This window comes from Lampetra fluviatilis, chromosome 14 (assembly GCF_964198595.1).
Source record: "Lampetra fluviatilis chromosome 14, kcLamFluv1.1, whole genome shotgun sequence".
Classification (NCBI taxonomy): Eukaryota; Metazoa; Chordata; class Hyperoartia; order Petromyzontiformes; family Petromyzontidae; genus Lampetra; species Lampetra fluviatilis.
The window spans coordinates 10,327,909-10,345,307 of record NC_136288.1 but is presented as its reverse complement, the minus strand read 5'-3'; the positions used below and the strand labels follow the sequence as shown (position 1 = coordinate 10,345,307).

Here is a 17,399-nt window from a genome sequence, read left to right as displayed (position 1 = left end):
AGTTTATTTTATACACATAAACGCTCACGAAAGGCCCATATGCACAGTGTGCCCACATGTTTCACATACTAATGCGCGCGCTGTATTACCCACACTTGAAACTTACATTTCACCAAAATTCAGCCGTAGGATGATTGTCAGAGGATATTGGATGTTGAAATGAACCATCATAGATAATGGTCACTGCGTATAATGTTGACTGGATGGTACAGTTATGGTTACGAGTCAAAAATGGATGTGGTGGAACATATTACGGATTAGGTGCTAGGGCATTCAAAATGATGGCCCTGCGGGTTGTTGGTTATAGGACTCCAGTCCAGACAGGATGTGACAGAATGACAGAGGCAGACAGAATAGACCCATTGTGTTGTGTTGACATGAACACAGCTTTGGGCAGCCACGTGATGGAGTCATCGGTCTCCCCGAGCGGATGGCCCGAGAGGACCCACCCAGTGGCAGGGATCAGGGGAAATTAAAGGGACCAGAAGAGAATGAGACTTTGACTTTTAAACAACTTTTATTGCCGCCAGCAGCAAAAGCACTGGAGGCGATTTCAATATGAAACACACAAAGTCACCAGCAAACAAAACAAAACAAACGTTACAAATCGTTACAAATCCACGCGCTGTGGTGCTGAAAGCACCGCGCACAATACAATAGAAAAGTCACGTGGTGGTTGTGGTGTCATCGCGCACGCCACGGTGACGAGCGAGCGCTTCAGAAGGTGAACACCACGAGGGTGCCGTCCACGCTGGTGCAGAGAGGGCCTTGTCCGGCTCCCCAGCGTTCGAAGAAGACGTGCACATCACCGACATGTGTGTGGTACATGGCGTGCTCCAGCCGGAGCCGCGCCTTAAGCAGGCCTCTGAACACTGGAAGCACAGAGCAGCCGTCAGTGTCACCCTCCAGCATCTTTTTTCTCGTTCTGTAAACACCGCCATCTTCGCTTGCGCGCAGGCGAAGTTGGCGAGGTCATGGCGCTTGTTAGCCAGGTAAGGCACCACCCCATATGAGAGGGAGCGACGTGAGGACGGGGTTAGGGTTTCATCTCGGTAGGAGTGAGACGAAAGCGCCGGGCTCGGAGCGGTCGTGTGAAAGATGTGGGGGCAACGTGGCGCTGTCGAGTTTGTGCACTAGATAGCTGGCGATGGATTGTTGATGGGAGTTATTTTGCTTCGTTTCCCGAGAGAGTGAAGCGCTTCCCCATTGTGCCCACGTCATGTGTGCCTGGTGTTAACAACGTTGCTCATTTGTTGGAGAAGCTGCTTTGGCTGAGTTTACGTTAAGTCGAGCTAATCTTTCTTGCCGAGGAGATGTTTTTTTAATCAAGGGTTGGGAATTCCAAAGTGGAGCAGTGCAAGGGAAGGAACAAAGAGAAGCGTTGTGGCTTGATAGAGGTGGTGGTTGAACGCGGGACAAATGAGACTGAATGCATACTCTTAGGTTTTTTTCGGTAAAGTCACGTAGGTAAAAGAAAATGAAAATAACTGATTTAATTTAGTTATTTTATTTTATTCTTATTTTTTACCTACGTGACTTTACCGAAAAAAACCTAAGAGTATGAATCCTTGCAGTCACGAAAGCTTCAAATCTAGAATGAGACTGAATGGTCTGCTAGAACGGGCCTTCGACATGTGAAGAGGACCCAATGAATGCAACTCAATGGAACACTAACCATGGTAGTCGCGCTCGAAGGGCGATAAGGAAGCCACCGACCGCCGATGTATTTATATAATTGTTATTAGATGGCAGGTGATAACTGACAAGGTGATAACTGACAACAATGATCGTTATGGCTAATCCACAGAGTACGGATATGGAACGCTGGCATCCTTGCTGGTGAGCGCTCTGTCCCTCATCGGAGTGGTCACCTTGACTTGTTCCTCGTGCACTCACGTCTACATGTACAGCCAGCAGGCGCTCTTCGGCCTTGCCGTCGGAAGCATGACTGGGGACGCCATACTGCACCTACTGCCCAAGGTGAGTTTAACACGCAGTAGGAGGCTTTCGCGACCATTATTATCAATAGCAAAGGTTTCTATGGGTTAGATCGCGTACGTATAAATGTGTCGTCAAACCCGCCACCACTCAACGCAGACAATTAGTAAGGTTTGTCACTTAAAGAAGACGTGGCAATTCGTTATTAGTTCAGCACACCGATGTGTGAGAGAGTAAACCCACAACAATTACAGTTCGAGTGGCGTGACGTTTCGCCAGTGATTACAACCAGCCTCATCAGGCGGCAGCCAGAGTTGTGGAGAAATCCTCCTCCTGTTTCAATCTTGAATAAAGGGATAAGTAAATTAAATAATTAAAGAGGCGTACATGTGATGATGATTCCTAAGGTGAGTGGAGAATTCCTGCCACCTACACGCAGATCACGTCACTTCCCGGCCAGGTGGCAACTCGAGCATAAATGCAGTTTTATGGGGTCAACAAAGTATACTTTTTGTAGTAATAAGTTTTTACCCTTTCAACTGGTATAAAAACTGACACCTTTATACAAGGCATCATGTTTGCAATAACCGCAACACAAGCAGTCAAAATGCAAACAAAAAGAAACAACTCTGATGATGGTAATGATATGCACTGTCCTTGAAGTTGATTGGTCCACACCCGAGACAGCTTTTCTTAGAGCCTAGTCTCCATTGGCTATGAAATACTTCTCTAAACTCATTCATCGTAATGTGGTTTACAAGGGTAACCAGCAAGCTCAAACAAATTACGTTACGTACGCAGATTTTAGTTTGCGTTCGCTTGCGGTTACCAGCTAGATAGGGTACCTCACAAATTGGACAAATAGGTTAAATATTGGTGTTTATTATTCGTACTTTTACTTCTCAGAACCATGTTGGGTCAGGCAAGGGGGTTAACTCGGTTGAAACTACTCAAGAAGGGGGGTAACAGCAGTAGTCAAACAAGACTGAGAACCACTGGCTTAGTGTGCAATGTACATTACCTGCTGTGAAATTGATCAGAAACGTGGACATTGACTAGGAATATAACAATAGATTTTAAAAAAATGATGAATACCCAGAGATTGTTAACCGAGATGAATTCCCAAAACGAGACGGTGAGATATTGCCAGAGTCGAGGCAAAGCCCAGATAGTAATTGTCCAAGATGTGTGAGCAGGGAGTGATCGTGAACTGTGGTAGCATCACAACTCGTGGCATTGATGTCCTTCTTGTCATCAATTTATTTCAGTTATAGGAGGTGCCGTTCTACTGCGTAGCCAATTTAAGGATATGTCTGTACTCCGACTTGGCCTAAAATGAACACCTTGTTTGGCATTTGACACCATCACTGGATAGCGTGCAATAGTCTTCACATCCATTAGTTTAATTCACTTATTTTACACGAATTAACACGGTTTCATTCATGGTGCTTGCCTTAAACTTGAATTTAAACAAATGTATGTTTGTCTCTGTGTGTTGTTGTGTGTTCACCAGCTGTTGGGGTTGCACGTTCATTCCACGGAGGACGACTTGCATGCTGACGACAATTTATACATTTGGAAGCTCTTAACCGTGATTGGAGGCTTATATGTGTTTCTGATGCTGGAACAACTGTTCACTATCTTGACAAGAGACGACGCAAAGGTAGCAGCAATAAACAGGCACGTGTGTGTGTGTGTGTACAGAAGTGTCATGATGCTGAGTTCGTGTGCTTGCAGTGGTATCAGTACGACTACGGTAGTATGAGTGGTACCGCAAAACAGTGAATAGTGCTGCACACAAAGCAACATGGGGCAGTGAGCTAGCAATGCAAACTTTTGTAAATCCACTCAAAAACATTGATTTAAACTTTGACATGAGTGATTGATTCACTTAGCCGTGTATGTATGCTAAACTTCTTTTTGGTTCTTTTGGTAAAGTCACGTAGAAGGGAAATAATAAAATAATAATAAAACATAATAAAATACAATTCTCACGAGGTATCGGCCACAACGCAAGCAGCCGTCCTGTGTTGTGGCCGAAACGTCGTGACAATTGTATTTTATTATGTTGTATTATTTTATTATTTTATTATTTCCCTTCTACGTGACTTTACCGAAAGAACCAAGAAGATGAATCCCTGCAGTCACGAAAGCTTTAAATCGAAATTTATGCTAAACTTTTTTCACACCGTAGGTATCCGATCAGAAGTCCGTTATCTTACCACATAAGAAGCCTAATTTCCATTCTTCTATGATGCCAAGTGGGGCATGAATAGCAGAGGAAAACTCTGATTATAGCCGTGGTAAATATGTTCGTTAAAATATGATACATGTATTTAGCTTTTCATATAACCCTTCTTTTTGTATTGCTAGCAGTGTTGCAGGGCTGTCCACAGCTTTATAAATAGATTTTAAGAATCTCACCTCATGAGGCTCTGGTACCCCGTTGTGGTTACTGGTTATGTAGTTAGGGGCCGTCCATAAATGACGTCACGCGGACATTTGTGACAATGGGGGGGGGGGGGGGGGTTGATAAATGTGACGTTACATCAAAATGCGCAACTTTAAATAAATATAGACGTTTTACTTAATTAATTAGACTTTTTAATAAATGTTTTCTCCTACAACATCAGAGTGCAGCGCCACATTAAATACGCTCTACAATGACAATATTTTAAAGCGATTTGAAGCATGTTTTATTTGGGGGGGGGGGGGTGGGCAGAGTTTTGTGACCTCATATTTGAGGGGGGGGGGTCTGACTTTTTGTGACGTCATGTGACGAAGGGGGGGTGGTCAAAAATCGTCAATAATCGCGTGACGTCATTTATGGACGGCCCCTTACCTCGTTGTGGTCGTATAATAAACGTGTTGCCTCCTGAATGAGTGTATCTCTCGAATGACCCCACTACACATGGAATCTGTGTGTGGGCAAGCAGCGTAGTGGCCGCTTATCAGCTCAGCGGGTGCGGCAATGGGTCAGATGGAGGCTCCATTGTCTCGCACGGTCTCACCTAAGAGGCCATGAGATATTACGGGCTCGCCTTGCCTAATCGCATCGTTACGCTCACGGTCTCGAACATTGAACGCTGTGGGGGCGCTCCGTTTTCAATAAGTGTTCTTGTTGTTGTTGTTCTCTGACACTTGTTGTTGTTGTCCTCTGACACTTGTTGTTGAAAACACGTCTCATGGTGGTTGCCAAGGAGGGGGCCCAACTCGTAGCTTTGGCCATCAGTGAGGCCACCAGTGGGGTCACCAGTGAGGCCACCAGTGAGGCCACCAGTGGGGGGCCACCAGTGGGGGGGCCACCAGTGAGGCCACCAGTGAGGCCACCAGTGGAGGCCACCAGTGGAGGCCACGAGTGGGGCCACTAGTGGGGCCACCAGTGGAGGCTACTAGTGGGGGCCACCAGTGAGGCCACGAGTGGGGCCACCAGTGGGGCCACCAGTGGAGGCCACGAGTGGGGCCACCTTTGGGGCCACCAGTGGGGCCACGAGTGTGGCCACCAGTGGGGCCACCAGTGGGGCCACCAGTAGGGCCACTAGTGTGGCCACGAGTGGGGCCATCAGTGGGGCCACCAGTGGGGCCACGAGTGTGGCCACCAGTGGGGCCACCAGTGGGGCCACCAGTGGGGCCACGAGTGTGGCCACCAGTGGGGCCACCAGTGGGGCCACCAGTGGGGCCACCAGTGGGGCCACGAGTGTGGCCACCAGTGGGGCCACCAGTGGGGCCACCAGTGGGGCCACCAGTGGGGCCACGAGTGGAGGCCACCAGTGGGGCCACCAGTGGGGCCACCAGTGGGGCCACCAGTGGGGCCACGAGTGTGGCCACCAGTGGGGCCACCAGTGGGGCCACCAGTGGGGCCACCAGTGGGGCCACGAGTGGAGGCCACCAGTGGAGCCACCAGTGGGGCACAACCGTTTTTTGTGAAATTCGATTCGCCGTTCAAAGTGCAAATTATACTCGAGGAGACGCTTTAGGGTTTCGTATCGCCACTGCGAGCTGAATAAAGTCTCAAGTCGAGATTGGGGCTCTATAATGGCCAATGGGGGGTGGGGGGGGGGGGCTATGGGATACTTAGAACCTGTAGGGGAGAATGTGTGGCCTTTGGATCTGTGGACATGGGGTAGAATGGGATCCCAGGAGACTGCATGGAAAGAGAGTTCAAGAAACTCCATGGGAAGTTCAGCAGAATGAGGGCTCTGTAAAGCCCATCACGCAGGGAGGGGGTGTGATGGACGTCCACTCGACGTAGAGACTGTGTGTGTGTGTGCGCCAGTGAGCTGGCTGCTGTAACCACGCCGCTGTTTTGTGATTGCAGGTTAACGATGAGCGTGATCTTCACGGATGCAAAATGGAGACGTGTACAGACGTCGGCAAGACGGTGCAAATAACCACACACGCATGCGCGCGTGTTCTCATACGTACATAGCTCAACAACGACAGCAGCTTGATAACCAAAACTACGTGTGTAAACATCCCCCTGGATAAAGGCAGGGCTCATGTTAGAAATAACCAAATAAAATGTTGCATCTTGGGTAGAACTGCTGCGGAGAGGTCAATGTAACGATCATTCGCACAATGCACGTTGTGACGTATTCCTGAGCCCAATTCTAATTTCAAGAGGGTCAGAGACGCTCTCAAGAACTCGGAGCGTCAAATGGGCTTCAAAAGTTTAAAATTCCTGGACTTTCAACAGGGTAAAGGCATTTATGGGAGACAATGTAAAGCTACAGCAGTGTAATTTGAGTGTCTTTTTAGCTTTTGCATAGAGCATTCATCATTTAAATGAAATAAATGAAACACAGGCATGAAATCAATCTCTTGCTAACAACAAGTTGATATTCAATCCAACGAAAATGTATAAATCAAGTCCCTTACCCATGACTCCTAATATTAGCAGGGTTGGAACAATCATCACTTCTCCCAACCGTCATTCACCACTCCTAACATAGGCGATGGGTGCTGAAATCATCTCATCCATAGCATCCGTGGACACATAGAAATCACGACAGTCGTGTCATTGACATCCTACAAATGTCGTCTTGCACGGGGAAATAATTAAATAATAAAAATAAAACATTTTAAAATACAATTCTCACGACGTTTCGGCCACAACGCAAGCAGCCGTCCTCAGGTGAAGACCAGGTCTGTCGGAAAGACAGCGTCTGAATGGCAGACCTGTTCTTCACCTGAGGACGGCTGCTTGCGTTGTGGCCTAAACGTCGTGAGAATTTTATTTTATTATGTTTTATTTTTATTATTTTATTATTTCCCTTCAACGTGACTTTACCGAAAGAACCAAGAAGATGAATCCCTGCAGTCACGAAAGCTTTAAATCGAAATTTAAGTCATTTGTATTTTAAGAATATGTTTTTACCCTTTCTGGCAATAAAACAGTTGTGTTAAGATGTTAATACACCAAACATAAACCTTTTAGCAAGGAATCCTGTCTGCATTAGACACACACGTACTTGTGGTCAAACAAAACACATGCTCTGGTAGTCTATGCATTGTCTTTGAAACTTATTTGTATTTGGTAATAACGAAGATGGCAAAACTATTCTGTTTAGCTGAAACTTCTCTTTAACTTCTCTTGAACAGGACCTCTCCGACAAAGAGAAACAAGACATTTCATATGAAAAGGACACCCAACAAACGGGAAAGATCAACTTGTCAACGATTGATTTGGTACGTTTTGGTTTATTGTGTGCTACTTTGTGGTGAATAGCAAATATCGTTTGTCGTCATCTGTTTTGTTAAGATGCCCAGTGGCAGTGTTTGTATTTGAACTTCGTTTGCATCTTGGGCAGACCTGCTGCATCGGAGGTGCGGGTTGGAGGGGGAGGGTGTTTGACGGACGGTGGCAAGATTTGTAGATCAGCTGGTAGGGGATGGAATTGTGGAGATGTGAAATTGCAGATAAGGGTTCTCTGCAGATGAGGTCAACAGACAATGCATCTTCATATATCGGTCTCCACGTAAAAAAGTAAAAGGTATTTTTAACCCAACCTATTGCGCCCCACGGCCTTCTGGGACTGCATCATTCCTGCAGCGTTGATTCGATGTGTAGTAGTAGGTTTTTACCCTTTCAACTGGTACAAAAAACTGACACCTTTATACAAGGCATCATGTTTGCAATAACCACAACACAAGCAGTCAAAATGAAAACAAAAATAAACAACTCTGATGATGATAATGATATGCACTGTCCTTGAAGTTGATTGGTCCACACCCGAGACAGCTTTCCTTAGAGCCTAGGCTCCATTGGTGTTGGACCAGATGACGCCAAAAGGCGTACAACTCAAAGACAGCGCACTATCAGAGTATTAAGAGCTCGGGGTAAGCATTTACACTGAGACATCTCCTTTACCAGTGGCAAAATATAGTAGTAGGTTTTTACCTATATAGTAGTAGTAGGTTAAAACCTACTACTATATTTTGCCACTGGTAAAGGAGATGTCTCATAGTGTCAATGTGTAGTGTTGTACACGGAGACACATACTTGTTCTTGGAAGCAACACGTTCATTACAACACACCAACAAGGGTTCCTACATGAACGTACACCGGTTCTACATCTAGGTGATAACTACATGGTTAACTAGAACACAACGGGGTAACTACATAACAGGGTCAGTCAGCTAACACAGTGCCTGACCCACGATGCCGAGCGTAGACAACGAAGACCGAAGAATGGAAATAATAAAATAATAAAAATAAAACATTATAAAATAATTCTCACGACGTTTCGGCCACAACGCAAGCAGCTGTCCTCAGGTGGAGAACAGGTCTGTCGAGAAGACAGCGTCTGAATGACACGCCCCAGGCTTGGAGCGACTATTTAAGCTGGGATGGAGGGGGGAAAGAGTGCCTTGATATGCAAATTATTTTGTCAACCCTATATAAGCATACACCAGCCTGCAACCCTATATAATCCTACACCAGGAGCAGCCTTCAACCCTATATAATCTAAAGAGAAAGTGAGCTGCTCCATTAAGTTTTTGAAGAAGCTCCCAGCACATTTAGCGAAATGTCAGACATCATGCCAAACATACAGGTCAACCTGACGAAACAGTGCAGTGAGGAGTGTGTGTCATTGTCATTCCGTGACAGCCATGAGCAGTGCCGGTTAAGTATTCGTTCTCGGTGATTTTCACATTTCGTCATTTATTATTGCAGATTGCAGAACACGAAGCGTCTCACCTGCCAATCTCCATCAGAAAAAAAGGCACGTGAGCTCAAGTATTGTGATGCCAAATCAAGTGTATGCGTGCGTCAGTCAGAGAATGTTCGGAAAGACTTGTAGTAGTACGGGCGTGTCTCGCTTAACGAGCGTTCTTTTTATGAGAAGCCCACCATCAGGACCATCACTGACAACTACTACCATCACCACTAGCAGCAACTTGCCTTACATTAGCATCAGCTGCCCGCCCATGCTGCTAACACACTTGGGCTACGCCCATTTTAAACCTTTATAAACAGTTTGCCTTTAGAGGCTAACCCCCTTTTCCTGATGACGACCGCTTGTGTTACGATCGAAACGTCGTAGTTTTTTGTTATTTTCTTTGAACCTATCTACATGACTTTACCGAAAGACCCAAAGAATATGAATCCTATATACCAGTAGTAGTCTGCAACCATAAATAATTATCCTACACTAGCAGCGTGCCAATTGGTTACTAGTTCAGCGCTAACCGGTGTGTTGGAGAGGAAACCCACAACATTTACAATACGAGTAGCGTGACGCTTCACTGGTTGTACTCGCCAGCGAAAACGCCGCAGTTCTCGAATTTGTAAATATTTACGTGACAAACATTCGCTGTGTCGGGTGGCGGCGGGTTTAACGACAAATTTATATTGACGCTGCTGCTGTTGCTGCTGCTGTTGCTGCTGTTGTTGCTGCTGCTGCTGTTGCTGCTGCTGCTGTTGCTGCTGCTGTTGCTGCTGCTGCTGCCGCCGTTTCTGCTGCGGGTGATTTCAGGTCTCAACGCGATCATGCTCATGGTGCTGATCGGTGACGGCCTCCACAACTTCGCCGACGGGCTGGCCCTGGGCGCCGCCTTCTCGCTGTCACTCGGCGACGGGCTGGCCACCATGCTGGCGGTGGCGCTGCACGAGCTGCCGCACGAGATCGGTGAGCCCCCCACCCCTCCCCACACCCCTCCCCACACCCCTCCCAGCCAGGGCGGCGACGAGAAGAGGAAGATGAGGAAGTAGACCATCGCCGTGAGTGGCGCGCTGGCCCCGTGCCCGGGGGTCACCATGCCGAAGGTCACCGTGCCCGGGGGTCACCATGCCGGGGGTCACCGTGCCAGAGGTCACCGTACCGGAGGTCACCGTGCCCGGGGGTCACCTTGCCCGGGGGTCACCGTACCGGAGGTCACCGTGCCAGAGGTCACCGTACCGGAGGTCACCGTGCCCGGGGGTCACCATGCCCGGGGGTCACCGTACCGGAGTCACCGTGCCCGGGGGTCACCGTGCCCGGGGGTCACCGTGCCGGAGGTCACCGTGCCGGAGGTCACCGTGCCGGAGGTCACCGTACCGGAGGTCACCGTGCCGGAGGTCACCGTACTGGAGGTCACCGCGTGTGTTGAACGCAGTTCTCTAGCCCAGTGGTTATTCTCAACCTGTTTTTGGCTACTGTTGATCCCCTTGTTGAATTTTGTTTCAACTGAGTAACCCCCTTGCCTGACCCATCATGGTTCTGAGAAATGAATATTTTAACCAATTGTCCATTTTGTGAGGTGTCCTAACTAGCTAGTCACTGCAAACGAATAACCAACAAAAAATCAACGGACGCTGTGCACGCGTGAGGTCATTTGTTCGCACTCGCTGGTTACTCTTGTAGACCGCATTGCTTACGGTCAGTGAGTTTAGAAAGGTTTTTTTTTTACATCGTGCTCGGTTACCGTATGCATTTAAATTACAGCGTAGTTATTTTATATTGGCAGATTCACACATGATTAGTCAGCAATGACTCACGTGTCTGATATAATTTCACACCTTTATGAATAAAAAACCACCCCACGTATCCGCTGGGACATTGCCGCATAGCCCCGGTTGAGATCCACTGCTCTCGTGGCTAACGCCGCTGACGCGTCGTTTGCCGCACGAGCTCCGTCATTACATTCGTGCAACTTCTCATCCTTATTGTTGTCGTGCGGCTGATGCAGATGCAGAGCAACAGCGACAATTCCACATTCGGGTGGTCAAGCCAGATAAATTAAATGCGACGAACGAGAGCCTTGCCAGACAACATCGCCATGGGCACGTGCGTGCCACGTGTGTGGAGTGACAAAGTGTGGCAGAGTAAGAGGAGAGGGACACTGCCATCAAATGCGATGGCATTCGAGATATTTGATCAACTCAAAACGAAACTTAGTTTTTTGGTTGATAGCCGAGGGCGGTGATGCCAAATCTACCACGCTTCTGTGATCCATTCTAAAATATAGCGCTGACTTTCTCCGGTGCCTCTTGGTCTCATGTTATATTTTCGCTGTTTTTTGTTTGTTATTCTCGTGTGTTTTGTGTACGGCCGCTAAATACCTTTGTGTGCTCGTTTTCTACAACGTTACAAATATTTGTCTTTTAGGTTTTGTTGTTGCTGTGCCTCAAGCACCAAGGATCCCCCTTGTGAAATAGCCTGGCAACTGGCTACACGGGAACATCCCAGACATATAAGCAGACAGATATCACCAAGATACATAGAGAGAGTAACACAGGTACAGAGAGGGAGATCGTCTCTGTGGGGTGGCCTTAAATATCTGTCTGCTCATATGTCTGTCTATAGTTTTCTGGTTAGAATGTTTGTTTCTATTTCATTTATACCTGATGATGATTGCTTGTGTTGCAATCGAAACGTCGTAGTATGCAATTATTTAATTTATTATTTTATCTTTATACGTGACTTTACCGAAAGAACCAAAGAATAATTCCTGCAGTCACGAAAGCTCCAAAATTAAGAGGGAACATCCCAGTGTCGCCACGGTGGCTAGGAGATGTTAACTATCTCGCCTGGTACACAGAAGCGCGTGGGTTCGATCCCGAGCGTGGTGCTGGCCACCCACCCCCTCGTGTGCCGTTCCGTCCTTCATAGGTGCTGCTACTAGCTAACAGCACTTGCCCCAACAGTCTGGTTAAGGCTATACCAGGGGGATCTTTGTCTTTGTGGAATGCTCCTCGCAGGGGACTTTGCCATCCTGCTCAACACGGGACTGTCTGTCCGGGCTGCCCTGGGGCTGAACCTGCTCAGTGCCCTCACCGCGCTCGTCGGCTTCTACATTGGGGCCTCCGTGTCGGAAAACGAGATGGCCATGCAGTGGATTATCGCCTTTGCAACGGGCATGTTCCTGTACCTGTCCATCAACAACATGGTGAGCGCCATTCTCTCGTCTGTGCAGGGCACCGACAGATCGCAGTCACTGGGACTTCTCCGTGAATAGTAGCAGCAACAAAAACTGCCTATCCTGCCTACCTCTCTCTGATGTAACTCTCGGCTGTCTTTCTCACCCCGTGTCCCCCTCTCCTCCACTCCCACCTCGTGTCTCTCTTCTCAACTCCACTCTCGTCTCCACTCAAACCCCGTGTGTCCACGATCATCTCCGCGTTTATACACTCTCCCCTCGCATCTCTCCATCCCCACTCTCATCTCACACGTCTCCTCGTATCTCTCTCTCTCCTGTCTTTTTCTCACTTCTCTCGCCTCTCCACTTTCTTCAGTGTCCACGTCGCCGAGTCGTAGGGATGCGTTTCCTCTAACGGTGCACTTTGCCCCCTTCGCAGATCTTCGAGATGAAGCGATCCCACGTGGACCGGCCCTGGCTCCTGCTGCTGTTGCAGAATCTGGGATTGTTCCTGGGCTGGGCGTGCATGCTGCTCTTGGCTCTCTACGAGGACAAACTCCACTTTTAATACTCAGCTGACAGACAGCCTCTCACCAAACTCACACACGCGCGCACAAAGACAAAGATCCCCCGTGTAGCCTTAACAGACTGTTGGGGCAAGTGCTGTTAACGAGTAGCAGCACCTATGAAGGCCGGCATGGTACACGAGGGGGTGGGTGGCCAGCACCACGCCCGGCCGCCTTTGTCTCCCCAGTGGCGATGTTTACTACACACCGTACCAGGCACTAATTTGAGGCTGAGTCGACCTAGGAAAGGATGACCCGGGACCGGTTCAGATAATCGTCACTGGTGTTGGCCGTGATCGGGAATCGAACTCGGGTCGCCGAGTGGGGAAGGACAGACGACCCGGGCTGTTTCACGGTTGATTCTCCTGCACGTTGCAACCACAAACCCCCGAGAATGGAGAACGGAGTACGCGACACCGCTGGCCCACGTGGCAATGACCGAGTTCGCAAGCTGTCACAGTGCATCCATTGCCTTGAGGTCATTTTTATTAAATCCTTTATATTAAGTTCACTTGCTTGCTTGCTTGCGCGCTTACGACCGTGCAAATCTTTCAGTCGGTTTTTTTACCCACTTCCCGTGATCCAATCGAGCTGACATTTTGCACACAGACTCGTTGTGCGTGACAATTTATTTTCGTGAAAAAAATTTTTCCCAAAATTTTACACTTTTTAGGAAAACATAAATTATATTTAATTACCAATTGCTTAATGGTGGCAAGCAATCATCTGACCCATAGGTGGCAGCCATCTCAAGCCAGAGGACGAGAGGACTCTAGCCGCCACGCATATAAAGGATTTATAGTGAAAAACTTTGTTTTTACGGGTTAATTTTTTACACAATGGTGTTGCGTTTCAAACCTTCTCTTATTGTTCTCTGTCCACAAAAGATTGGGGAAATCTTTGTATTTTTTCAAGGCTCACTTCTTCCGATGAAGCTTTGCGAACGATGAGAACGTTAAATTTTCATTTAAAGCTTTCGTGACTGCAGGGATTCATATTCTTGGTTCTTTCGGTAAATTCACGTAGAAGGGAAACAATAAAAGAATAAAAATATAAAACAATAAAATCACAGGGAGAAAATTTCAAATTTTGTTGCTGTGGTTTTCACACCTGATGATGATTGCTTGTGTTGCAATCGAAACATAGTGATAATTTTATTGTTTTATATTTTTTTTATTTTATTTTATTGTTTCCCTTCTACGTGACTTTACCGAAAGAACCAAGAATATGATGAGAACGTTGTCAACCATCGCAAGAGAGCGCAACTGTGAGCCTGGGCATATCTACATCACATTACACTGACGGTCATTTCGGTAAAATTCTCTCGCACACTCAAGCTCGTATTCACGCATCATCTCACGGTACTTGTTGACATGACAACGTTAAAACACATGCATGAGTCTCATCCGTTCCAAGTCAATAGAAATACCATAGAGTACACTACAACATCAAATGCAAATCTGTGTGGGCTTAAAACAGGTCGTGGACTACACTGACAATACATCGAGACGCAATGCAGCGCATGCCCCCGGTATTGCTGATCTACAAAGATCCCCCGTGTAGCCTTAACAGACTGTTGGGGCAAGTGCTGTTAGTGAGCAGCACCTATAAAGGCCGGCACAGCACACGAGGGGGTGGGTGGCCAACACCACGCCCGGCCGCCTTTGTCTCCTTAGTGGCGATGTTTACACATCGCACCAGGTACTCATTTGAGGCTGAGTCGACCAAGGGGAGGCCTAGTACCGGTTCAGATAATCGTCACTGGGTGTTAGCCGTGAGCGGGAATCGAACCCGGGTCGCGAAGATGATAGCGCAGTGCGCTAACCGCTACACCACCGCTCCCCACACACACAAGACACACAACACACACGACACACACACACACCCACAACACACACACATACAACACACACACACATCACACACACGCGCATCAACATGCCCAAACACGCGTCAACACGTCACGGCTCCATCACGTTTTAATCTAGAAAGCGGGACTGTGTATGGCAACGACACGATTGAGGTGTCGCATTTATTAAACTATTGAAAATCATGATATTGACTTGCCTAATTTCGCTATTAATAGTCCGAGGGCAACCGTAGGAGGCTTCTAAGTCGACACTTGTCCCGGTTTTAACTGTGGAATAGGTGGCAACCCTGCCACTCCGCAACTCACCCACTCACACTCTCACCAACTCACTCCTTCATGAATTCATTCATGAATTAGCCAAGCCTCTGGGCAACTCAACCATTCGCACTCTCACCAACTCACTCCTTCATGAATTCACTCATGAATTAGCCAAGCTTCTGGGTAACTCACCCACTCACACTTTCACTAACTCACTCCTTCATGAATTCACTCATAAGTTAGCCAAGCATCTGAGTAATTCACCCACTCACACTCACTAACTCACTCCTTTATGAATTCACTCATGAATTAGCCAAGCCTCTGGGCAACTCACCCACTCACACTCTCACCAACTCACTCCATCATGAATTCATTCATGAATTAGCCAAGCTTCTGAGTAACACACCCACTCACACTCCCACCAACTCACTCCTTCATGAATTCATTCATGAATTAGCCAAGCCTCTGGGCAACTCACCCACTCACACTCTCACCAACTCACTCCATCATGAATTCATTCATGAATTAGCCAAGCTTCTGAGTAACTCACCCACTCACACTCTCACCAACTCACTCCTTCATGAATTCATTCATGAATTAGCCAAGCCTCTGGGCAACTCACCCACTCACACTCTCACCAACTCACTCCATCATGAATTCATTCATGAATTAGCCAAGCTTCTGAGTAACTCACCCACTCACACTCTCACCAACTCACTCCTTCATGAATTCATTCATGAATTAGCCAAGCCTCTGGGCAACTCACCCACTCACACTCTCACCAACTCACTCCATCATGAATTCATTCATGAATTAGCCAAGCTTCTGAGTAACTCACCCACTCACACTCTCACCAACTCACTCCTTCATGAATTCACTCATAAGTTAGCCAAGCCTTTGGGTAACTCACCCACTCACACTCTCACCAACTCACTCCATCATGAATTCATTCATGAATTAGCCAAGCTTCTGAGTAACTCACCCACTCACACTCTCACTAACTCACTCCTTCATGAATTCACTCATGCATTTGTAGTGACAAGGTCTGCAGGCATTAAACACTTATCACAGGTCATTAGGAGTGTGGGAATAACCATCAGATAATCTGACGATTTCAATTCATGACAAAATGTATTCATTGGGTGCCAAAATGTTAGCGGACACCCATCTTATATCTTATATATAAAAGTAATTTTTTGTCTGTGTGACTTTTATATATAAGATTATGAGCGCTAAACGGGATCATCCGTGTAACAAATGAAATGAACGTCAACTCTAGTTCAGAGCCCGAATCGCAGAGCTCTCAAAGGGAACGCCCAAGATTCTCCAGCAATACAATCTCAAGACACCCATTGTCTGCCACGGAACAAGTGGCCTCTGAGAAGCGACGTCTCACAGACGGTCACCGGTGCTTCGCGTTGTGACTTGGAGAGAAAAAAAAACTGACGCTGGTTAAATCGATCGGCAGAGTCAGCGAGACAATGCACCTCAATATTCTTGGGTTTTTTCGGTAAAGTCACGTTGGTAAAAAATTAATAAAAGTAAAATAAAAATCACGACGTTTCGGAGGCAACACAAGCTTCCGTCTTCAGGTGGCACAGTCACAGCACGATAGCTGTATCAAGTGAGTGAGATTCCAAGAAAACAGTCCTTCTATATATACTGGTTGAGGGTGGGAGGAGCCAAGGTAGGCCCTGGATATTATTTTTGTGAATAATAATAAAATAAAAATCCAGGGCCTACCTTGGCTCCTCCCACACCTCAACCAGTATATATACAAGGACTGTTTTCTTGGAATTTCTCTTACTTGATACAGCAATCGTTCTGTGACGGTTCCACCTGAAGACGGAAGCTTGTGTTGCCTCCGAAACGTCGTGATTTTTATTTTATTTTTTATTTTACTTTTGTTAACTTTAATTTTTTTACCTACGTGACTTTACCGAAAAAAACCTATGAATCATTGCAGTCACGAAAGCTTCAAATCTAGAATGCACCTCAAGCCAGCACCCCCCCCCCATCTCCACTAACGCGCACTGCTCACGACGCAGACCGGGCTGAGCGCCCTGGGACTCCCGTCTGTAGGAGATGTTCATTGAAAACCTCGGGGCTGTGACGAGGAGGCGGCTGATAATTGTTTTGTACCCTTCTATCTGGCAACAAAACTGACACCTTTTTTTACAAGGAGTCATGTTTGCATAGACCACAATACCTGCAGTCATAATGCAAACAAAAAACATAACTCTGATGTATGCACTGTCCTTGAAGTTGATTGGTCCACACCCGAGACAGCTTTCCTTAGAGCCTAGTCTCACATGGTGTTGGACCAGAAGACGCCAAAAGGCGCACAACTCAAGACAATGCACCATCAAAGTATGAGAGCTCGGGGTGAGCATTTACACCATTGGTACCTCATTTGCCAGTAAAAA

General features: G+C 47.1%; 1 protein-coding gene across 1 annotated transcript; it reads left to right on the top strand.

Moving 5' to 3' along the window:
• Positions 1 to 9,937: 9,937 nt before the first annotated feature.
• LOC144935744 (zinc transporter ZIP12-like) lies at positions 9,938 to 12,847 on the top strand. Its single transcript, XM_078862485.1, has 3 exons — positions 9,938 to 10,070; positions 12,122 to 12,330; positions 12,734 to 12,847. The coding sequence occupies exons 1-3, from the start codon at positions 9,938 to 9,940 to the stop codon at positions 12,845 to 12,847; spliced, it is 456 nt and encodes a 151-aa protein (XP_078718611.1).
• The last annotated feature ends 4,552 nt before the right edge of the window (positions 12,848 to 17,399 follow it).